Source organism: Pararge aegeria, chromosome 15 (assembly GCF_905163445.1).
Source record: "Pararge aegeria chromosome 15, ilParAegt1.1, whole genome shotgun sequence".
Taxonomy (NCBI): domain Eukaryota; kingdom Metazoa; phylum Arthropoda; class Insecta; order Lepidoptera; family Nymphalidae; genus Pararge; species Pararge aegeria.
In genome coordinates, this window is record NC_053194.1 from 14,146,428 (window position 1) to 14,171,924 (window position 25,497).

General features: G+C 36.2%; 1 protein-coding gene and 1 non-coding gene across 2 annotated transcripts; one reads left to right on the forward strand and one right to left on the reverse strand.

Annotated features, from left to right (window-relative positions):
* The first annotated feature begins 1,167 nt into the window (after window positions 1-1,167).
* On the forward strand, window positions 1,168-25,301 carry LOC120629809 (structural maintenance of chromosomes protein 3). Its single transcript, XM_039898864.1, has 24 exons — window positions 1,168-1,270; window positions 1,402-1,516; window positions 2,268-2,407; window positions 4,501-4,659; window positions 5,390-5,515; window positions 5,905-6,072; window positions 7,390-7,481; window positions 9,394-9,547; window positions 10,464-10,693; window positions 11,356-11,565; window positions 11,906-12,005; window positions 12,101-12,247; window positions 12,843-13,001; window positions 13,913-14,071; window positions 14,615-14,826; window positions 15,180-15,342; window positions 15,898-16,061; window positions 16,876-17,083; window positions 18,144-18,320; window positions 18,570-18,706; window positions 22,700-22,877; window positions 23,269-23,451; window positions 24,494-24,728; window positions 25,200-25,301. The coding sequence occupies exons 1-23, from the start codon at window positions 1,256-1,258 to the stop codon at window positions 24,704-24,706; spliced, it is 3,609 nt and encodes a 1,202-aa protein (XP_039754798.1). The 5' UTR covers window positions 1,168-1,255; the 3' UTR covers window positions 24,707-24,728; window positions 25,200-25,301.
* On the reverse strand, window positions 4,158-4,241 carry Trnal-uaa. Its single transcript has one exon. It is a non-coding gene; the product is annotated as a tRNA-Leu (tRNA).
* Window positions 25,302-25,497: the final 196 nt, after the last annotated feature.

Below are 25,497 nucleotides of genomic sequence, written 5' to 3' on the forward strand. Positions count from 1 at the left end.
GCAGAATAAAATAAAATAAAGGAATATTAATACCTAATGTACAAAAATTGGTTCTAGACTTTTTTCTCAGTTTTACAGCACCACCTCAAACCTGAAACTTTTTCGATACCACCGTAACGAGGGTTTGAATCCAGATGCTGTCCCTTTGAATGGCCTAACCAACAATTCTTTAGCCAAGAAAAAAGAGCTGCTAGCCCCACGGCGCGAGAGACTAAGTACCCAGAAGTAGCAGCCGCAGCCAGTATTGAGAAGGTGAGATGGGAGATGTAGCTAGGGTATGAACATACGTGGCATGTCTAACAAGCGACTTTCCCAGCCTCCATGAAACGAGGAAACGACGGCAGTCAGGTCTTTTATCGCTCTGCGCCACACCAATGAGTTGGTTCCAATTTTTAATAAGAACGTTACGAAAGTTACAAATTTAAATTAATTTATTATATAACCCATTGGTTTGACGCGGAAAACTTCTTATGGTGCCCGCACACACGACAACATTTTTGACGAATACAAACAAAATACAAAGATAAACGTAAAATTCACTTTGCTACGTCGCGTGTCGTCGGGTCACGGGTTGCGCCTCATGCGAGTGCCTCTGCCTATATTATTTAAAATTATATTCTTTGCGCCTGGTGTTACTGCACCTTCTTCTTATGTCGCGAGAGCAGATTACCAAATTATTTGAAATACAAGGTATTATTAAATATACAGCAGTCGAATACTCAACTAAAAACTTAAATTAATCCGAGCAAGAGAAAATAAACAACGCCATCTGTACGCCTTCTCCGTGAAAATAAATAGCTTATTCATGAATTCAATGTAACTCGGACTTCTTTCAAGAGACGGCATAACTATAGATCAAATTGTCCTGTATTTCAATGTACCTATATTTTTTAAATGCTCTATTTAGAATATTATTTATATAAATTATTTATTTATTTATGTGCACATGACTGTCTAAAGACTACAGACTTTTCTGTGGGTTTTCTGTGGCTAAAATGTTCTGTGGCGTTTTCAGAGCCAAGTTAATAAAGTTAAAAAATTTGTTGGACAGATCTGTTGCCTGTTGTTGGAGTAATATTGTTCTGTGCTGTTGACACCTTTGACACTTAGAGAATGGCTTGTTGATTGTTGTTGTCAATGTCATTTGTCATGTCAGAGGAAATGGCGGCGAAACGCTATTGAATTTTATTAAAAAGCAGCAATTTATATGTAGAACTTTTTGAAGTTGTTGGTTTTATGTGTAAAAGTTACAAATATGCATATTAAACAGGTAATAATTTCTATAAAGAAAATGTTTCGTGTCTTGAAATTACTAATACTACATTAACAAAATACTACCGTTGTTTATGTCGTGTAAACATTAAACTTAATGTCGTTTGCAAAGTGTTATGTTTATTTCAGGTGATAATTCAGGGATTCAAGAGTTATCGTGAACAAATCGTTGTAGAGCCCTTCGACAAAAGACATAATGTAGTGGTTGGACGTAATGGTTCTGGGAAGAGTAATTTCTTCTTCGGTAAGAACTTTGTTTTAATTTACGTATCCACAAGTAGAACTGTACTGAAAACTAAAAGGAACCTATCTAAAAGATAGATGTTTCACACAGAATTAACCCAATTAAGTCTGATTAAATTGCACTTGGACACAGACATTAGCTACTTTTACAGCAAAATTTAGATTTTTTTTGTCATCAACCCAATATCTGCCCATTGTAGGGCACAGGTCTCATCTCAGAATGAGAAGGCTGTATGCTGTAGTCCACCACATTGATCAAGTGCAGATAAATAGATGTAACAGGTCTTTGAGAACATTATAGATAACTCTCAGGTTTCATTACTGTTTTTCATCACTTACAGATTTTTGTGATATTTTATTACTCCAAATGTATGTAACTCCTAAGAACAGGGAATCTGCTGGAGATCAAACTCTCTGAAAGGGTCTCTGAAACTCTCTCTCAAAGTCCTAACCCATTACGGGCCTACTACAGAGCACAGGTCTCTTCCCATAGTGAGACCAACACGCTAGCCCAATGCAAATTGGGGGGCACATGTTTATGAGAACATTACAGAGAACACTCAGGCATATAGGTTTCCTAATTATGTTTTCCTTCACGGTTGAAGCAAGTGGTTAGTTCTTCAAACTCACATAACTTAGAAAAGTTAGAGGTGTGTGCTGGGATTCAAACTAGGCTACCAATACTTCACTAAGATAATAATTGATTTAAAAAGCATTTATTTCTGTAACTAAAAAACCAGTTTTTCTTTCAGCTATCCAGTTTGTACTTAGTGATGAGTTCTCTCACCTCCGTCCTGAACAAAGATTGGCCCTCTTACACGAGGGTACAGGCCCCCGGGTGATATCAGCATTTGTTGAGATTATATTTGACAACTCTGACAACAGAATACCGGTAACTAATTATATTTTTAGCAATCTAATAATTATGGCCTTAAAATATGGCTGTGTGCATTAAGTATTACTAAAAAGTGTATACTTTACCAAACCAATGCACTGATGATGAGTTATTTCTAAAAATTAAAATGCTTCAGTTATCCAAATATAAAAAGGACCAGATATGGCACAACCAGCATATAAAACTTACATTGTCAACTGATTACCAGCCTACTCCAGGGCACAGGTCCTCTCTCAGAATGAGAAGGGTTCAAACATGCTGGCCAAGTGGCCTAGTGTCCAAGTGGCCTCTAATTGAATTTGTAATTCTAACACATATTTTTTTTTTATGAATGTAGTTACAATAAATTCCTGGTGTGTCTTACGAATAAAAAAATAAGTGAGTGAGGATTGGTAGATTTCACACACCTCTTGAGAGCATTACAGAGAACTTTCAGGCGTGCAGGTTTTCTCACTATGTTTTCTTTCACGTTAAGGGTATGTGCCAGGGATTGAACTTGGCCCCCTGAAAGAGAGGCTAAAACACTTACTAAAGCACCTTAACGCTAAAGCACTTAACTAGACTATCACTGCTTTCATTCTACATAGGTTAATTTTTAATTTGCTCTCCAAGTTTTATTTTTGCTGCCAATTCTGATGTCCATACACATCTAAATTTAACTAAACAATTGGATGTTGTTAAACAAACAGGATCCAACCCATGCTGAGGAATATTTGAGACTATTTAGGTCCTTTCAAATAAATGTGGTATAACATTGGAATAGTTTTGCCCTGTTTTTCACAACCTTGTTATTTTAACACAAATATATTTATAACAATATAGTATTTGTAAGACAACATATTAGTCTTTATAAACAAAAAGTGGACATAAACAGTCGACTTACAAGAAATGGTCATAAATTAGTGTCATCTGCATATCGTCTGCGTAAGGTACAGGGATCATTTGTGGGATTGAGTATACGCTTTTATAATATGATTCCTAAGGTGATTTTGGACCTGCCAATGCACAAGTTTAAAGAATTTGTTAAAACACATTTATTAGAGCGAGGTTACTATACAATTGATGAATTTTTTAATGATAAGGTTGCTTGGAAGCATCCGGCTCCGCTTTCAGCTCTCACAAGATAGAAAAATGAATGTTAAAATACAAAATGTAAATTGTTGATGTTGGAAAAGAGCAACTGCTGAGTTTCTTGCCGGCTTCTTCTCGGTAGAATCTGCCTTCCGAACCGGTGGTAGAATCACTACAAACAGACAGACTTGACGTTTCAAAAGTGCTTATATTAGGCCTACTTGAAATAAATGAATTTTGAATTTGAATTTGAATTTGAATTTGAATTTGAATTTAAACTTGCTGTCAGTGGACCAAAAAATATTGAAAACCTCTGTATTTGTTTTTATTCACCATTGGAAGATATTGCAATGTAGCACCACCAAATTGTATACACTGTTTTTTTGTGGTGTACAATAAAAGTACATTCTTCATTCAACCTTATGCCACATTTATTTTTTAAGCCCTATTTACAAAAACATTCATTCATAACAACATAGTCATGAAGAGCAGCTCCTGAAGAAGAAAATCGATAATGGTAATTTAAAGAAAAAGAATTCATAACAAAACATGTGAATCTTAAAATATAAGAATCAAATTTTTTTTTACTTCAAAATATTACGTTTTCGTATTTAAGTATAACGGTTTGATTACTGTAAAAAAACAATAAAAATAAAATAAAAAAGCAACTGCGCTTTGTCAGGTGTGGGGTTCGAACCCACGCTCCCTCTCGGGAACCAGAGCTTAAATCTGGCGCCTTAGACCACTCGGCCAACCTGACTTGTACGATAGCGACAAAACACCGAATCGCCATAAACAGATTGCGAAATATCATTTACTGATAAAACAATGAAAATACTAATCACTACGTACTAATGAATGCACGTTGATTTATTTACTTTTGCTATACTACATTAGTGGCACCTTTCTCAACTATAGCATATGCCAATTATAACTGTTCAACTGATTTATTTTTAGTATCTTTTGCATTTGCAATTTAATAGAAATATAGAATTAAAAAACTGTATTTTATGTTGTAGATTGAAAAAGATGAAATATTCCTACGGCGCGTCATCGGTACAAAGAAGGACCAGTTCTTCCTCAACAAGAAAGTCGTGCCCCGCTCTGAAGTACTGAATCTCCTCGAAAGCGCCGGCCTTTCTAATTCGAACCCGTACTATATTGTCAAACAAGGAAAAGTAAGTTCAAAGTTTAGACCATCTTCGCAAGGAATATGCACTTATTTTCAGTATTTGTTTTAAATTCATAATAGTGCTTATGCTTATTCATATAAGCATAAAAAATATTTTTTTTTACAACGGTTAATGTCCCCAAAAACAGACATTAAAAATATATTTTTTTTTAAATGGCTTGTAAACGGTCACATCAAGTCTGTCAGAAAGCGATCGGATGAATAGTTGCTTTTTAAAATCTTCAAATAATGGAAATGAATCGAAAATAATATCGGTATTAAAAAAAACTGTCTGTAATGCTTGCTTTGATTTTGTGTACACAGCTCGCTCGTGTGACGACACACGCGTGTAAAAATACGATTATTTTTAAGTTTTACTTGTTGATTATTATTTCAAAAAAATATGAATTAAGCAATCGTTTCATCTAGTTTTGAGTCGAGTCTTTAAAATTTTTTTTAGAAATTACTGTCTGGTTGCAAGTTGTAGTACTTTTACTATTTATGTAGTTCGCCATTCTATTTTTTATCTTTGAACAACGTAAGTAATCTGTATTATACGTAGTTCATAACCCAAAGTTACGAGCAAACACACAGAAAAAACTGTTCAGTTTTATGTTTTATTTTAAATGATATTTTCTTCTAATAATATTTTGACTAGATAAAAAAAATATTTTAAACAAAAAGTTTTTTATTTGTTTTAAACAGCATCAAAGTTCTTACCAAGTTTTCACTAACAGATCAATCAAATGGCAGTTGCACCAGACTCCCATAGACTGAAGCTGTTAAGAGAGGTAGCGGGAACCAGGGTCTATGATGAACGGAGAGAGGAGTCTGTTACTATACTCAAGGAGACTGTTGGCAAGGTACGAAGACTTATAGTAGTAGTACTAGAGCTCATAAGTACACCATTACGTAACAATAGGGGTGGAAAAAAAATCTTTAAAACCCGGAAAAGCACCGGTCACTCCTCTGGTGCTGCAGATGTTCATGGACGGCGGTGATCGTGTTAAGTAATAGTTCTAGACAGCCGGTTGGCATTTATGTGAATTTTAAGCAATTTAACAGCATTTGTGTTAACGGTGAAGGAAAAAAGGACGTGAAAACCTATCTGGGAGTTCTCCATTATGTTTTCAAGGACGTGTAAGCATGACGCCAAACTTATATATTCAAACCCTTTTGACATTAATTAAGCTAGAGAGAAACCTTTTTTTGAATAAAACCAAGGTTTTAATTAAATAAATCTCACTTTCAGGTGGAGAAAATCAACGACTTCCTTCAAACCATAGAAGAGCGCCTCAAAACGTTAGAAGAAGAGAAAGAAGAATTGAAAGAATATCAGAAGTGGGATCGCGCGAGGCGTGTTCTGGAGTTCATCATACATGACACGGAGCATAGGGAGAATAAGCAGAAACTAGAAAGTGTACGTATGTGATAAAAATCCTTGACTGCAATCTCATCTGGTGGTAAGTGGTTATGCAGACATAAGATGGCAGCGAGCTAATCTAAACCGATATCGGTTTTTTACTCCGCGTAGTACCGGAACGCAAAATCTCAAGGAGGAACGACCGTCGGTAAAGTACCATACCAGAAAATATTTAAAAATAAAAAATTACACATTTACATCCCAGTTATAAGGACCACAGCGCTCACCACTGAATTAAATAGTGATTATACGAATTCAGATAGAATTAGAAGCAGTGATAGCCCAGTGGGTAGGACTTCGACTTCACTTTCGAGGGACAGAGTTCGAATACCAGCTCAAAAGGTACATACTAGTTGCATCAGCGATAGGAGAGCTAAAACTTAGAATCAAATAGAAAAACTTTATTGCCACACAACACAATAGTAAAAATACAAGGAAAATAGTATTAGTACTTAGTGCTAAGGTGCAAAGGCGGCCTTATCACTAAAAGTGATCTTTAAAAGCTGTATGCCACCTGAGCGTGCAAAGCTGATAAAAAGGTGGAAAGCGGATGTTGTATAAAGTATCTAAAGCACATAAAAGTAAAATAAACATACATGAACATACATACTATATTTACATAATAACTACAAAAATACCGGTATAAACGTTATTGTAAAGAATAGATATATATGCTATCATAAACTTAAACTATACTCAATGTTAGATATGTAATAATTTTTTAAGCGATGTTTGAACAGGTGAATAGACTCGGAATGACGTATTTCCCAGTAAACTTAGTAGGTTAAAGCGCTCAGGCCGTGATTGCCAGAGTCGCAGGTTCAAATCCTGTCTGTTCCAGTAATTTTTATATGCATTTAAAATTTACAAAATTGATAATTCCTCTCTAAGTGTAGCTGAAAACACTAATAACAATTAAAAAGAAAATTATGATTTTTGATTTAAAATTGAAAAGAAAATTATGATAGAATATAATTAAATGTGGAAGTGGTTATAGCCCAGGGAGTAGGACTTCGACTTTCGGGGGGCCGAGTTCGAATCCCAGCGCACACCTCTATCTTTTCTAAGTTATGTTCGTTTTACGTAATTAAAATATCACTTACTTCAACGGTGCAGGAAAACATCGTGAGGAAACCTGCATGCCTGGGAGTTCTCCATAACGTTCTCAAAGGCGTGTGAAGTCCACCAATCAGCACTGGGCCAGCGGACTACGGCTTTAACTCCTCCTAAGTGTGGGAGGAGACACGTGCCCTGTAGTGGGCTGGTAACGGGATGATGTTATTAAATGTGTGAAAAATAATGTGTTTGTTATAGCTGGAAAAAATGCGCGCCAATAGCGGCAAAGAACAACAGCACTACGCCGACATGGTTCGGGAGGCGCAAGAACACGTGCGGGAGTCCAACAAGTGAGTGCACTTAGTAATAATTATAAAATTATAAAGTGTAATAAATTGGTTAAGTCACTGGACCGATTTAAATGAATTTTTTGGTATGCGTTTGGGTGGCACCGTGGGTGTTGTGCCCGACAGATGTCGCTGGGGTCCGCTAGTGTATTTATAATAATATAGTGTAAGACAAGTAAGACAACACATTAGTCTATTGTTCTGTAATGAAAATGAGATAACAAATATTGCAGAAAAGAGCTGTACGATCAATATATAAACTTGAATCACGTCAATCCCTCCTTGAGAAGTTTAAAGAAATAAGTATGCTTACTGTAGCTTCAAAATCTTTATATATAAATATTTCTTGTGTGCGTGTGTATGTCACTGGACTGATTTGAATGAATTTTTTGGTATGCGTTTGGGTGGCACCCTGGGTGTTGTGCCCGACAGATGGCGCTGGGGTCCGCTTGTGTATTTATAATAATATAGTATTTGTAAGACAACATATTAGTCTTTATAAACAAAAAGTGTATATAAACAGTGGACTTACAAGAAATGGTCATAAATTTGTGCCATCTGCAAAGGTACAGAAGTCATTTGTGAGATTGAGTATGTATACGCTTTTATAATATGATTCCTAAGGTAATTTTGGACCTACCAATGCATTAGTTTAAAGAATATGTTAAAAAACATTTATGCGAGGTTACTAAACAATTGATGAATTTCTTAATGACAAGGTTGCTTGGAATCCGGCCCCGTTTTCAACTCTCACAAAACAGAAAAAATTGAAAGATTGTTAAACTTTAAAATGATGTTGGAAAAGCAATCTGCTGAGTTTCTTGCCGGCTCTTCTCAGTGGAATCTGCCTACCGAACCGGTGGTAGAGTCACTACAAACAGACAGACTTGACGTTTCAAAAGTGGTTATATTAGGCCTAATTGAAATAAATGAACTTGGAATTTAGAATTTGAAAAAAAAAAATGTATCACTTCATAAAGCTGTAATCCTGAACACTTGCAGGATAGTCCGTAAATTTTTACAGGTTAGTGAAGAGCCTACACAACCTTCTACACAGACACGACATTCCACACAAACACAACCCTACACGCATACAAACTTAATAATTAACTTAATTTATTATTAAGTAATTAAATAATTAATTTCATTTTCTTAAGTAATTATTTAAAGGGCTTAAACTAGTAAACGATACGACGAGATCCTCTCGAATGAACCGCCCACTGACTTTAATAACCTCGTCACCACAAATACGCGTCGTCCCCTCCACGATGTCGTATCCTGACTATTCCTCCAACAGTATATGTATATATACATATATATTATTATATTTGTGCAATGATTATATCTATTGCGTCACCTTTTCTATGCTTTTTCCTTTTGCGTCTTCGGTCGCCTGGAAGCATTCGCTATGTAGCGATAAGGCCACCGAATTGTACTCTCTTGCTCTATGTGTATCTCTGTTACTTCTTTTTGCTTTAGAATGGAATAATACATTTTGTAATTTTTTTTATTGCTATAACTGTGTACATTTTTTTAGTTCCAACAGTATGCCACTTTCTGGCGTGCAATTTTCATACATATTTAGAGTTTATATTACAAATTACTATAACACTTAAACATTTAAACTTTAGACACTAACTAAAAAATTTCACAAAAATAATCGTTAATATTATAATACGCCTTACATATTAATCAAATTCTTAACCTATTTTTAAAAATATTTCCGTTCAATTTTTTTTACAATGGTTAAAAATGGTGGGATTTGGTTAAAAAATTTAATACCACAAGCATAAGTACTTTTCAAACACGTAACATACTACTACTTTTGTGTACAATAAGAGTGTATTCATTATTCAACGGCACTTGGCTCTCACAGCTTCTTCCAGCAGTTCTCATTTGTAATGGTACCCTACAGGAAACTCAAGGACGCCCGTAAAGATGTGGCCGCGACCCGCGAAGAGAAAGACATCCTGTCCACTGAACAACAGCAGCTACTGCGGGAAAAGACTAAACTAGAACTGGCCATAAAGGACTTAACAGATGACGTCGATGGCGATAACAAGTCTAAGGTACGTATTTTCAACCTCATTAACGTCATTCTGTCATATTATGTAGAACTACGGATCGCATGGTCCTGAGATAGAATCCCGGATCGGACCAAAACTCGTAAAGTATTGGGCTTTCTTTTATTTATTTTTATTCCGCTACAATTGAATTTGACGGCCGACTGGCGCAGTGGGCAGCGACCCTGCTTTCTGAGTCCAAGGCCGTGGGTTCGATTCCCACAACTGGAAAATGTTTGTGTGATGAGCAATAAGTGTTTTTCAGTGTCTGGGTGTTTATATGTATTTTCTAAGTATTTATGTATATATAATTCATAAAAATATTCATCAGTCATCTTAGTACCCATAACACAAGCTACGCTTACTTTGGTGCTAGGTGGCGATGTGTGTATTGTCGTAGTATATTTATTTATTTATTTATTTATAATAATTTAGCCCTTGACTACAATCTCAAATGATGGTATGTGAGTATGCAGTCTAAGATGGTAGCGGGCTAACCTGTTAGGGAGTATGGTAGTTATACCCCTAATCGGTTTTTACCCGACAACGCACTGGAACACTAAATCGCTTAGCGGCACGTCTTTGTCAGTAGTGTGATAACTAGCCACGGCAAAGCCTCCCACCAGACCAGACCAGACCAGAGAAAATTCAGAAATTACTGCCTTATCGACTATAGATGAAAATTAAATTAATTAACAAAAATCTTATTTAGCAAATTGAAAAATGAAATAATTTTATCAAATTAGTGTATTTTCATCGGTTCTCAATATATCTACGAAGTTTGAGCGAAATCGGACTGTTTGAAGAGGGAGGACCGAATCATGTCCAAAGGAGTCGGTTACAAACATACATACAGGGGAAGCTAATATATAGCGAATAAAAAGGTGGAAAAGAAACAATAAATAAAACTTATTCATTGCAGGAAAGAGCCGAAGGGGAGCTCGAACGCTTACGTCAGCAAATATCCGAAAAAGAACGCGAGCTGGAAGAACTAAAGCCGAAATACGAAGAGATGAAAGCCCGCGAGGAAGAGTGTACGCGCGCGTTGACGCTCAACCAACAGAAGCGGCAAGAGTTGTACGCGAAACAGGGACGCGGCACTCAGTTCACCTCCAAGCAAGACAGAGACAGATGGATCGAGAAGGAGCTAAAGTAAGTTAAATAATGCATCAGTTTGCGGAAGAAGCTAGAAGTACAATGAAACCCTAAGTTTGACGACAGTGAAAACACAGATTGATAGATTGAGAAGAAAATAAGTTGAACATATAGTCGAGTCGACTATCTTTTTTCCTCTTGCTTATGTAGGCACAGTTTCCTTTAAACGAGCTAAAACTACAGCAGTTCATCTCCAAGCAGGATAGAGACAGATGGATCGAGAAGTAGCTAAACTTGTAGTGGAATAAAAAAAATAAAAAAAAGGTCGAACGCTTACGCTTTCCACGACGTAAATAATTAAAAATTTAAAAGGTTATTTTCAATCGTCATTATTCGTCTTAGAATTTTAATTCTTACCAAGAATTGACATTCTACTATTGACACAATCCTATATATATAAACTTTGCCCTTAATAGCAGATTATTTCCCACATATTAAATAAAATAACGAGCTAGTTGGCCGTCCCGGGAGGGGACTATACGTCTATGATATGGATACGGTAGGTAGAAACCTATCCGGGCGGTTTTGACATTTTGTTACAACCCATAATTAATGCGTATAAAAGGTGGGGAACATCTTAAAATAACTCTAAGATGAAAAGTAACTTTATTAACTATATAAATCATACGCAAACCTTAATATATAACACCTTTCCGCAGGTCTCTAAGCAAACAAATAAAGGATAAAAAGGACCACGAAGCAAAGTTGCGGGAAGACTTACGCCGCGACGCCCTCAAATTAACTGAACTAGAGAAACGTATAGAGGAGACCACCAAAGAGATGGAGAGACAAAGAGTGGCCATAGATGAGCACAACAAACAATATTACGAGTGCAAGAAACGGAAGGATCAGGAACAGAGTGCTAGGAAGTGAGTATTTTTACGGTTACCTTTCCATCATTATCATTATATACTCATATTTTAGTTGTGATTTCTAAAAAAATATGAATTTTCACATTTGTTTAACATTTGTTGATGCAAACGCCGCCTGAAGTTACAGATGACATTATAAAAGTTTTCTTTAAAATTGTTCATGCAAACACAAATTACGTAATTTTATTAATCGATATATGTATGGATCCTTAAAATACAATAATTCTGTCTTCAATCTTGATGAAGACATATTGTTCCAACCCTACGTGTCGTGTGATAAACTCTACACTACTCTACTTGCCCTCCGTATTCTACCTATTTAATTCTTTTTTTTCAGTGAGTTGTGGCGGAAAGAGACAACATTAACACAGAATCTGTCATCGTTAAAAGAAGATTTGGCTAAGGCCGACCAAGCCTTACGCTCGATGGCTGGAAAGGTAATGTTTTTAAATTAATCATTGTATTCGCTATTTCCGACTCGGTGGAACTATACATTTTAACACGGAACACTAAAAACTTTCATTGTTTCTAGCCAATCCTCAACGGAAGAGACAGTGTGCGCAAAGTGCTGGAAACGTTCCAGGAGAGAGGCGGTGAATGGGCGAAGATAGCCACGCAGTACTATGGACCTGTTATAGAGAACTTCACATGCGACAAGACCATTTATACAGCTGTCGAGGTGATTATGATCGATTATAGCTCGATATAATGCTTTCCTGACAGGTTTTTCAATGAACGATGTAACTTCTGAGTAGCTAATGGAAATAAGTCAATATTATTGACATTATTCAGAATATTGTCAATGATATTATTGCGTGTGTGGGCTGCCTTAAGTCATTTAAAAAAATAGCCAGTGTAGTAGGTAATTTAATTAATCACAAAGTAACATAAAAATAAACCAAAATTTGAGAAAAACAAAACCCACTTCATACATATAATAAGTGGCGTGCACTGGATTTCTTACCAGGGTATGTATACAGTAGGAAAATTGCATAAAATGGAAAAAATCCTCCTCCTATACGAGCTATATTTCATTTTTAGGGTATGCAGTGCTTTTGTGCATGTATGAAGTGCACGCCACTGCATGTAATGTAACACTAACAAAAAAATAACAATGAATAAATGTTTTCTATAACATATTTTAAATCACTAGGTTTTAAAAATTTCTAGGTTCTTTCGTTGCTATTGTATTGTTTTCTGCGTAATAGCGAACGGTATGGAAGTATATCGACTTTTATGGTTTACTTGGCACTACAATAATCTTTGATATTCAGGTAACGGCAGGCAACAGGCTGTTCCACCACATAGTGGAGTCAGATACAGTGGGCACGAAGATCTTGAAGGAAATGAACCGACAGAGTCTGCCAGGAGAAGTGACATTCATGCCCCTGAACCGATTGCAAGTCAGAGATATGGTGTACCCTAACGACAATGTGAGTGACCTTGATTAAGATCGAGACATTACTTTTTTTTATTATTGATGATTTCTAGGGGTCGTCGGATTCAGGGTAATTTAATTACGATTTTTTTTTTACAATTTTATTAACCATTATAAAGAAAATATTAGTAGTAGTAATTACAGAAATCTAAAACAAACAAACACTCAATAATGCCTTCATAAGTATATATGTAGTAGTATTTTTTGATGTATCAGAAAATGTTTAAAAATAATACCTTTAACGATATTTTGTAGTAATTTTTTTTAATTATGTAATTTTTTGTTATTCACGTAAAACGGATAGCCATATTTAGACAGAAATATGGTCAAGTGTAACATATCTGTCAGAAACTACATAGATTATTAATAGTTTAAGTTCCAACCTCATTTAGCAGCACCTAAACAAAATGCTCCGTTTTCGATTACCATAGGTACAGAGTGCCAAGTGTGAGATTTTCTACCCACGTTTACTTATTCGATTGCGTGATAGTTAACTACGATTTATATGGTATTTAAAGGGCGCCATCTAGTGACAGTACGTTCCCAATATTTTAACTAGGTGACGCTTCTTCGTTACCATATAAATCGGAGGTAACTTTCACGCGATCGAATAAGTATACGTAGGTAGAAAATCTCACACTTGGGACTCTGCTACAGGTTTTCTCTAAACCTAGGCATCGCCTTATCGAATGCCTAATGATTTAAGCGATGTTTTAATAGTAAAAAAAAACGTTTCACCAACTCTTAGGTGATAACTATTGGTGAACGTTTAATGTATGCCAAGAAATCTCCTTAGATTAGGCGTTACTTATTAATGCATTGCCTAGTTCTCAAACGCAAGCGCCGCTAAAACGCTGCTTAATTATTACAAAGTGAAATAAACTTTTAAAACTATATTATTCACAGAACGCAATAGCCATGGTTCAAAAGCTGAAATACGATGCTAAGTATGCCAAAGCGATGAAGTATATCTTCGGCAAGACCCTCATCTGCAGGAATCTGGAGTGTGCCACGGAGTTAGGCAAGCAGTTCCATCTGGATTGCGTTACTTTAGAGGGAGACCAGGTATGTTACATGAGTATATTGTCAATCGATTTTAAACATTGGGGGTACGAATTTAATATAACTGTAAAACCCCTGACAAGTTAGCCGTCTGCCATTTTAATAATATTTATTTATTTTTTTGCCAAATTGTGGGTACAGAACAAGTACAGTAAGTAAGAGAGATGTAAAATTTAAGAAATAGTCATTTTTATTTTTTTAAACACCTCGTACCAACTACAGAACGCCACACGTTAAAAGAGGCAATTCTCATATTATAGAAGATTGTTTTTCTTAAGATTTTGCTTTATTTTTTTTTAACCACCCCTGTATTGAGGCAAACAAAATTAAAAAAATAGAAAAAACCATATGCGAATTATTGCGAGACATAAGGAACCGTTAATTTATTTATATTTACAGAAAACAAAATTTTGCGCAATAAAATATAATTTATTGAAAATTCGTGTGATGAATGAATGAGTGAATATATTTTAATCGTTCACCATTCAATTTCGATCTGTCAGGATTCTCACAAAGCGAACATACATCCGAAGTTTTTTTTTTTAGGTCTCTTCAAAAGGTTCGCTAACTGGAGGTTACTTCAACCAGTCCCGATCTCGTTTGGAAATGCAGAAGACCAGATCGGAACTGATGGAGCAAATCACAACTCTCGAGGAAGAGTTGAGTACGTTACGGCAAGAGCTCAACAAGACGGAAACAAGTATCAACACGATCGTTTCGGAAATGCAACGCACGGAAACCAAGCAGGGAAAAGCCAAGTAAAGTCAAAGTCAAATATTCCTTTATTCAAATAGACACATAGATGGCACTTTTGATGCGTACATGTTAAATATGACATAGAAGTCTGTTGATGGCGATAACTAAATTCGTCGACTATCCGACGTTATGCCACGTTTATTAATAAGACCCTATAAACCTTACGCGGTACTCATGATTTTGTTTATTTATTGTATGGAAAAGTGACGTTTGGCAGCAGTGATTGCAAGATTTACGCCTCTCGCAAGCCTGTCGCGAGATACGTAATCAGCCTGCCGTGCTCTGTAATGTGTTGATGTGATGATGATGAATATTCAAAAGTATTGTTATTAATTTTACGTAAATTTGCCATCAGGGACATTTTTGACAAAGTGAAAGCTGACATTCGACTTATGAAGGAGGAATTGGCGTCCATAGAGAGGTTCCGCGGACCCAAAGAGCGCTCGCTAGCCCAGTGTCGGTCCAGCCTTGAAGCCATGCAGGCTACCAAAGAGGGTCTGGAGTCTGAACTGCATCAGGTAAGGTTATCCGCAGGCCCGTAAAAATCTGGCTTCATTTGTTTTTAATTCCACTAGAATTTATTTTTAGTAATTAATATATAACTTGCTGCAACGGTGAAGGAGAACATCGTGAGGAAACCTGCATGCCTGATAGTTTTAAATAATGTTCTAAAATACGGCCGATTGGCGCAGTGGCTGGCTGCTTTCTGAGTCGAAGGCTGTGGGTTCGATTCCCACAACTGAAAAAAAAATTGTGTGATGAAAATTAATGTTTTTCAGTGTCTGGATGCTTATCTGTATATTATAAGTATTTATGTATGTATATAATTCATAAAAATATTCATCAGTCATCTTAGTACCTATAACACAAGTTACGCTTAGTTTGGGGCTATGGCGATGTGTGGATTGTCGGAGTATATTTATTTATTTAGTTAATTTAAAGGTGTGTGGAGTCCACCAATCCGCACTCGGCCAGCGTGGTGGACTACGGCCTTAACCCCTTCTCATTGTGGGAGGAGACACTTGCGCTATGGTGGCCAGAAATCGGTTGATATGTTACGTTATTGCCCACAGGAGTTGATGGAGCAACTTTCGACCGCTGATCAAGGCAAGGTTGACGAACTGAACGACGCAATACGTAGACTGACGCAGGAGAACAAAGAGGCGTTCAGCCAGAGAATGAATCTCGAAGCCACAAAGAACAAACTGGAGAATCTACTCACCAATAATTTGATACGGTAACTTAGAATGTGCTTTTGAAAATTTTTGCCTTGACTGCAATCACAGCTTGTGTGTACGGCTTGTATGGGCAGGATAAAATGTAAAAATGGGAAAAGTTTGTGTGATAGCAACTTTCCGCGGATGTAAAGTGAGACGTGCGCGGGGCGTTTTCATTGTGTTTGGACAGAATGCACTTTTGGTTAAATGAGGATTCCGTAGCCGTTAATTCAATGGCTAAAAGTAAGCTATAAAATACAAAAGAGTTTTTTCACCTTTATTGTTATACGTTGGGTATATAAAAGTAGATTTGGTAGTAGTTTTGACTAACAGAGCTTGTCCTGTGTACTACCGCCATGTTTATTTCTACGGCTGCAAAGCATTGCTATAGCAGCGTGAAGGGCGTGGTTGCCGGTGTAATTACGGGCACATAAGGTATAGGGCACAGAGCACGTTCGCACACATGCGTAGAGTTGCCCTATATACAGGTTCGCCACCTACAATCAAGTGAGCAACCTGCTTGGTCCGTCAGTTATTATTAGAGAAATAAAAAAGCGCGCTTGTCTGTCTTAATTTGTTTTTTTTTTTCTCTTTATTGCACAACAATCTATCGGCATACAACTTAATGTGTAAGTAAACTAGTGATGGCGCGGCCAATATTTTAAACTGTAATTATTACAAATTTGTTGTATAATATGTGTGATGTTGTGATTTGTAATTTCCACGACACAGGGAATCCTAGCGTGGAAACTACTTATGTGGTACTTTTTATGTGATTGTTTGAAATAAATAAAATATGTACGTATCTTGCTATCAAACTTGTAATTTATCCAGACGTAAAGATGAATTGGTGCAAGCCCTCCAAGAGATATCAGTAGAAGATCGCAAGAGACGCCTCAGCAACAGTAAATCTGACTTGGCAGCGGCCGAGAAGAGAATACGGCAGATCAATAAAGAGATGGAAGAAGTCGAGAGAAAAGTGCAAACAGCTGTCAAAAATGAGAAAGCCCTTAAACTGGAGCTTGACAAATGGAGGAATAAGGTATGTATAGTAAAAGTCAAATTAGGAAAAAGGCATACAAATTTGATTTGGGCCTATATTTGATCACTTTTGATGATATATACACAAACTTTTGAAATGAGATGATGGTGATAACAACATTCGTAAACGTAAAAATAAAGCTACGAGGGTCTCTATCTCACGCAAGATAGACAAATGAATGATATATAAGATAGACAATTTTGATTTGGACGGCAGATTGGCGCAGTGGTCAGCGACCCTGCTTTCTTAGTCCAAGGCCGTGGGCTCTATTCCCACAACTGGAAAATGTTTCTGTAATGAACATTAATGCTTTTCAGTGTCTAGGTGTTGATCTGTATATTATAAGTATTTATGTATATTATTCATAAAATTATTCATCAGTCATCTTAGTTCCCATAACACAAGCTACGTTCACTTTGGGGCTAGATGGCGGTGTGTGTATTGTCGTAGTACATTTATTTATTTATTTATAATCTGTAAATTTATGATGTCTAAAAAGAGCAACTGTTGGGTTTATTGCTGGCTCCTTCTCGGTTGAACCTGCCTCGTGAATAGGTGTTAGAAATACTACAAACAGACAGACTTGACGTTTCTAAAGTGTAAAGTAGTGTAAATATAATTAAATTCATTTAAAATCTTCAATGCCCTAACATAGGGATATGCTGTATGACGTAGCTCATTGTGCTTAAAATAGGGGTCTCCACCTCACTTACTACGAATGTCAGGTTACCAGCAAAATATATATAGTAAAAATTGTACAACAGCCGGCTTTCAATATAATTAACATTATTCTACTAGTCAAGCCCTTTCAATCGATACCAATATATTGAGAGATTTGAAGAAAAAATGGAATCCGCCATTTTGTGGCGGCGGCCATCTTGAACAAACCCGACTAATTCATCTTTCAAACAAAAAAACAACATAAAAATCGGTCCATCCGTTCGGGAAATACGATGCCACATAGACACCCACACACTCATATACAGTCTGTGTGACAGACAAACACACGGGTGTTAATAAATCAGAAAAGTTAAAAATTAAATTAAATCAATTTCTTAAGGAAAAAGAAGCCCAAGACAAGATGGAGGAAGACGCAAAGGGTCTAGAAAAGATGGCATCCAAGGAAGTGCTCCTGCGGGAGAAGATACAGGAATCCCTGGACAAAATAGCGGCACTCGGCACGCTACCCAACGCGCCGGAACTACATTCCAAATACCAGAAGCTGTCCTTGAAACAGGTAAACTTCATTAATGGCCCACTACAGAGCACGGGTCTCCCCCCAGAATGAGGAGGGTTGGTAAGTCTTGAGAGAGTTTGTACTGACTTGTGTTGTTATTTTAAAAGAAGAGTTGTTAATTTACAATGAGTTCAGAAATGAGTTTAGAAGAAGGCCCTTCTGCGCTTTTAAATAAATAAATAAACATTCACGTTAATTCAGCCGTAAATTACACACAATAAATAGAATTTATTTTTGTTTCGCTGTCAGTTATTCAAAGAGTTGGAGAAGGCTAACCAGCATCTAAAAAAGTACAACCATGTGAACAAAAAGGCATTGGATCAGTTCATAAGCTTCTCCGAACAGAAGGAGAAGTTATATAAGAGGAAAGAAGAACTTGATATTGGGTATGTTTTATTCATTTATACATATTTATTAAAAAAAAATAAAAAAAATGGAATGATTTATTTCTTAATTTAGGACGTTGAGTAGAGAAAAGCTTTAAGTACAAAAAATTGAAGGAAACTCTCAGACCGTCTGTTGGCGTGGCGACGTTTATCATCTTCAAAAAAAAAAAAAAAAATCAAAATTCATTTATTTCATATATGCCATATTTATTACATGTAATAAACAATCATTTTATGCATATTTTCTAAAAAAAATTGTTTTGATGTCTTAAAATTTCAATAGGCCTAGTTTATAAGCACTTATTCAAAGTCAAGTCAGTCTTTTCGTAGTGAATCTACCATTGGTGCGGGAGGCAGTTCACATTATATTTTACGTGGCTCATGTAATGTGTATGTATTATATATAAATGTGTATTTAGGTACTTTTCCTACGATAGATTTTTTACAGATGAAGCATGAGTCGTGTCAAACTCTGCGGTGTAATCTTTCCATTAGAAATGTCAAACTAATATATATATATGCCTATTATGGTTATCTTATATCTTTAAACGAGCAATAGGAATCTCGGAATCGGCTCCAAAGATTTTCATGAAATTTAGTATACAGGGGATTTTGGGGGCGATTTTTTTTCTAAAAATGAATCCTAGCTAGATCGATTTGATCTAGCTAGGATTCATTTTTAGAAAATATGTACATATAATATGTCATTTTATTCTTGTTTTCCGGTAATAACCGATTTGGTGTAAACGAAGTTGCACGGGTCAGCTAGTTTTTGTTAAATATGGTTTGACATTTTATCATGGAAAGATCTATCCATCGTCGGACTTATCCAGCGGAAAAGCGTTTCTAAATTATTCAGCTGTAAAACAAAAATCAGCGTTCTAAGAGGAACGTGTTTCGTGCACTGAAAGCAACTTATGGACAGCACACAATTCGCTTAAGACGTTCGCCCGAGATCTCCACGAAATTTGTTACCATCAAGATGGTTGCTTCTGTGATTTTTTTTTGACGTGAGGCGAGGGTTAATCTGATTATTGGCGTGGCAATACAGGCCGTCGCGACGCATCGCCATGCTATATCATGGAATATATGTAATATACGTAGTTAAGATGTCGCGATTTCTTATATTTGAAATAATTTTTTAATTTAATTAACTATTTTTTTTTTTTAAAGTGTAATAAATTTTCATTACTTTATGGAAAAAATGTGTAATGCTTTATCTTTTCAGTACGCTATATCTGATTCCTGACGTAATCTTTTCTTTTATGAATATAACTTATGAATGAATGAATGAATATAATTTTATTGCATACCATACAAAGTACATAAAAAAGAAAAGTATAACAAATCAACGTTAACAATATAAAACAATTTCAATCAACAGTTACACATCGGCCTGGCGTTCCGTGAAAGCTAACACATTTTTTTGAGATTGAACATTTGATATACATTCTGATGAGTGACACTGACATCTATCTTTATTCTATAATTCATCATTAATCAACTCAAATTCTTCTATGATTTTTATAATGTTCGAATAAATTAAATCTTTAGCAACATTAGCGTACATGTAATCGATGTGATTAAACATTTCTATGTTATATGAGTCGTAAACATTAGGTAATTTCGCAAACAATTGCGTAACATCTTGCAAATCCGACAACCAATCATTGGTGCTATAAAAGAGTATTATTGGTACTTTAACTTTACTAAGGTCATAATCTGGTGGTAAAACGTCTCCGTATTTTGCCAAATTTTCGCTTGGACCGTAATCGAAACGACAAAACCTTCCTGATTGATATATCTGTCCGTAATGTATAAACTGTAGTATAGACGATCCACTGGGTACATGTCCATAGATAACAGGCAATAGTTCTGCATTTATAAACTTATAATCGTTCCCAATTATCCATTCCAATACATTATCGCATCCAATTGGTAGAAAATTGCATACTAATTTTGGAATATTATTAAAAATGTCTACGATTGACGAGTACGTGTTGATACTTGATGCCAAGTATTCAAATATTTTGTATGCGGGATTGAAAAGTTTAAATATAGGACTTTTCGCATTGGTCATCCAAGCAACGGGTGCTAATGCGAACATCATATTAATTTTAGCGTTGTATTCAGGTTTGAGAGCCAGCATTGCAAATAAAGTTGTGGTGCCTTGAGAATGTCCAACGTAATATAATTTTTCCTTCTCGGTTATGCTTAAAATGTAGTCAATCATCGCTGGCAAGTCGTAAACACCAATTTCCTCCCACGAAAACTTCCAGAATTCAGAACTTTTGCTGCCTAAGGTTGTATGGGAATTAGAATATTTGTTACCTCTGGCATTACCCATCCAAACGTCGTATCCTTTATCCGCAAATATGTATCCCAAAGCGTTATTTGGCCCTTGCAATATCCAGCTGTCTGAGGAATCCAAAACTCCATGCATAAGGAATATGACAGTATTGTTTTTTGAAGACTCCTTGCAAGGTATTCTATGCAGAGACAAGATGTAGCCATCCTCAGTTATCACTTTATGCTCTTCTACATTATATCCATATTTCACAGCTAATTGAGTTATATTTAAATGTGTATCATCAGAAATGGGATCCAGTTTTGTTCTAATATCGTTATCCTGATTTAAAATTGCGGAGCTTTTCATATTGTCGTTCGAGTTCCTCACATCACTTAATCCGTTACATATTATGGGTGTAACAATAAAATAAATAATTACGCTTAAAAATAACTGAATCGTATACATTTCTTGTTATATTTCAAATAATATGTTTTATGGTCTGTGCAAGGTTTTTATACCACGTACATCGTCATTGTCATTAACTTATCGAAGTAGCGCGTTGCGAGTCATTTCGTTCTAAATAATCACCTTAGTTTCGTGAACTTGGCAGATTGGCCTACTTATGAGAACTTACAGGTCTGCCCGAGACTTCGCTCGCGTGTTTATTGTATCCCCATTTATCAACTTATGTTATAAATGCTAAATAAATTTGCTGAGTAAAAGAAGGAAATATATAGTAAAATACTCGGTGTCTCAGTAAGTCATTCAAAGTGTATAAATTGCCTTGAATATATCACTTCTGTCGAGATAATGTCTGCCATTTTGTCGTCCCACTTCTATGAGCTGAGACGAGAAAATGGGTAGACATTTATCTAATGGCGCGAATCGTATTCCAAAAGGTCACCATTTGAATGTGTTATTTTTAATGAGTATCTGTAGTAGTATATACTGTATTCCGCAAAGTAACGCTTGCTTCTATCCAATATATACTGTATCTTTTATTTTTAACCGCAATAAATTAGTTGAAATTTCTAAATACATAAATAATAACTGAATTGTGCTTTAGACTTATTTCATAGAATACATACATTTTTTATGAGAGAAAAGTAGCTTATGTAGGGCTATAATCTATCGCTATGCAAAAAATCACATCAATTCGTGGCTACGTTGCCGCGTATAAGGGGGAATCTGTAAACTGACATAAGTATTAATAAAAGTAGGGATAAAAAATATACATACCTACTCCATAAGTAACCTGTATCCCATTTGACTAAAAATTTGGGGAAATATTGACTCACGATCATCAACATTATCAACCCAATACCGGCCCAATATAAGAATACTACTCACAGAATAAGAAGAACTTAGGTCAGAGTCCACCATGCTGGCCAATTCCGTATTTGGTAGACTTGATGCGCCCTTAAAAAGCGCCGTTTTCTCACAATTTCCGTCATCGTTAAAGCAAGTGATATTTAATTGTTTAAAACGCACATAATTCCGAAAAGTTATAGTTCCTTATCCACAGAGGACATAGGACTAAGCTATAAAAGTAAGTACGGTGGAGGAAAACATCGTGAGGAAACTTGAATGCCAAAGAGTTTTCCATAATGTTCTTAAAGGCGTATGAACTAAACCCTTCTCATCCTGAGAGGGAGATGCAATGAGTTGATTATGATGATGATAATGATGAATTATTCCAATAGAGGGGAGAAGATTCGAGAGCTGATCGAGACACTGGAGCACAGGAAGTTGGAAGCCATACAGTTCACGTTCAAGCAAGTGAGCAAGAACTTCACTGAGGTGTTCAAAAAACTGGTGCCGACGGGCCGAGGCAGTCTCGTCATGAAAGTTGCGCCCGATGAGCAGGATGTCAACCCTGATGTGAGCATGTAACCTTATTGATAGCCAATCACTGAAACAAAGTCAGCTGGTCTACAAGTTTAAAATATAAAACTAAAACAAACAAGAAGAATACCCGGTTAAAGTTTTGGCCTGGTTAGACCAGGACTAGTTCGGTATCCTCGTAGCTTTAGTACGGCCTCGTATCAAAACAATAAAATCAACAAAGGCACTCACGCAAAAAAACTCAAACACACACACACGCCACACGCACACACATAGATGTTAATTTTTGCTCTTACTGATTGTTGTAAAAATGCTGAGGTAACTTATGTTTCTACATAGTGAGTTGTAAGTACTTTTAATACAATATGTGTCTTTTTTAATAAATTATTTATTTATTGATGAATTATTGTAAATTATTGAATTCCAGCGTGCAAATGCGGATCCGTTTACGGGCGTGGGCATCAAAGTATCGTTCACGGGCGGCGATGGAGACATGCGTGAGATGAACCAACTGTCCGGTGGTCAGAAGTCGTTGGTCGCGTTGGCTCTCATCTTCGCCATACAGAAGTGCGATCCCGCCCCCTTCTATCTGTTTGACGAAATCGATCAGGTGAGTGCGCATCACATTTTAAACTGCGTAAAGATGCTTAGAAATGCTTTTTTTCTAAACAATCATAAGTGTCTTTGAACTTTTGTTGTCTTAAGTTGTATAGGAATACGAATATCGAAAATTTGTTAACGCTGGCATCACCCATATAAAAGTCACATCGTTTATTAGCAAACATGTATCCCAAAAGCATTGCAATATGCAACTGTCTAAGGAATATTACAGTACAATTTTTAGAAAACTCCTTGCACAGTATTCTATGCAGAAACAACACGTAATTTTATGTTCTTCTACATTATATATACATTTTCCAGCTACTTGAGTTCAATATGTATCATCAGAAATGGGATTACTGTATATCGTTATCCTGATAATCTTTGAGTTTTTTTTATTGTCGCTGTTGATTTGTTCGCATCACTTAATATTTTACGTATTATAGGCGAAATATTTAATATATACACATATATATTAAATACCTCAGTGCCTGAAGACAAAAGTCTATGCCTCTGGAGCGCTGGGCCTCAGAAGAAGGCTCAGGGTCACTCAGCGGGCGTTAGAGAGAGATATGCTTGGATTATAATTGAAATATACAAGGATATACAGGACTAAGGAGATCCGTAAAAGGACCAGGGTTACCGACATAACTTAAAGAGTCGCGAAGCTAAAGTGGCAATGGGCGGGGCACATAGCTCTAAGAACCGATGGACGTTGGGGTCCAAGGGACTGGAGTTGTGACCTCGCATTGGTAAACGCAACGTTAGTAGACCTCCAACGCAATGGACGGATGACATCAAGCTAGTCGTAGGGAGCCGCTTGACCCAAGCGGCACAATACCGTGGTATTGATGTCTATCAGTAGACGTCCATTGGTTGATATGATGATGATATTATAATAACGTATTTATAAAATCTACAAGAAAACAAATGAAATTTACAAATTTTTGTCTGAACTTTTAATAAATCCCCATTTTTTTCGAATGCATCTTTTAATATATTTGTAAATTAAATAAACAGCCTTCAAGTTTTGCTCGTTCGTAAATGTTCAGGCATTAGACGCTCAGCACCGGAAAGCGATCGCGAACATGATTCACGAGCTATCGACTTCCGCCCAGTTCATCACCACCACCTTCCGGCCGGAGTTGCTGGAGCATGCGCACAAGTTCTACGGCGTCAAGTTCCGGAACAAGGTGTCGCACGTGGAGTGCGTCACGCAGGACGAGGCGAGGGACTTCGTGGAGGATAGCGCAACGCACGCGTAACGTGTGCGTGCGTGCGTTACAGGTGCGTTGTAGGTGTTGTTACATACATTTCCTGACAGATTTCGGCCACGATGGCCTAGAGAGATTAGAGAGATTTTCCAACTAGTTTTTTTGTGACACAGCTTGTCCGGGGAAGTATTACCATGTATTATTTCTGCCGCTAAGCAGCATTGTTGTAATGCTGTGTTCCGGTCTGAAGGGCGTGGTAGCCGGTGTACCAGGCATATGCGGCTTAACACCTATGCGTCAGATCATTGTCTGTTATATTTATAGTGGGAAACCGTGGCCTACAAACTGAGCAACTTTAATTTTTTTTTTTCATAGTTATAGTTGACGGACCAAGCATGTGGCACTGATGATATGTGGAAAACCATCGCCTATAAACAGCACAAAACAAAAATAAAAATTGATGTCTACAATTTATCACAGACTATAAATCATTAAATTGTGTTATTAGAAAACCGCTGAAAATAATGTTATTGTATTGTTCCAGGTTATGGAAAGATTATTCAAGAGTTAGCAAATTCTCATATTTACAAGTTACAACATTTAATAACATAATTAAAGTCCGTGCGTTTTTTAAATATTTTATAATGCTATGTGATTATTGTTAAAATATTTTCCTAAGAAAATTCAAAACATACAAATATTCATTACATTTTTAATGTATTAAAATACATAGACATTTTAAAATGCTTATCTCCTTTTTTATGCAATAAGTATGTACATTGACGTTAATAAAATACAAATATGTATGAATTGTTTCATTCCTACACCTTATTACTGTTATC

Bases quoted from the DNA above. Each gene is read 5' to 3' on its own strand.
- LOC120629809 (XM_039898864.1), top strand. The intron at 4,660-5,389 runs GTAAGTTCAAAG...TTTCACTAACAG, and splicing joins ATATTGTCAAACAAGGAAAA to ATCAATCAAATGGCAGTTGC. The intron at 18,707-22,699 runs GTATGTTTTATT...TTATTCCAATAG, and splicing joins AAAGAAGAACTTGATATTGG to AGGGGAGAAGATTCGAGAGC.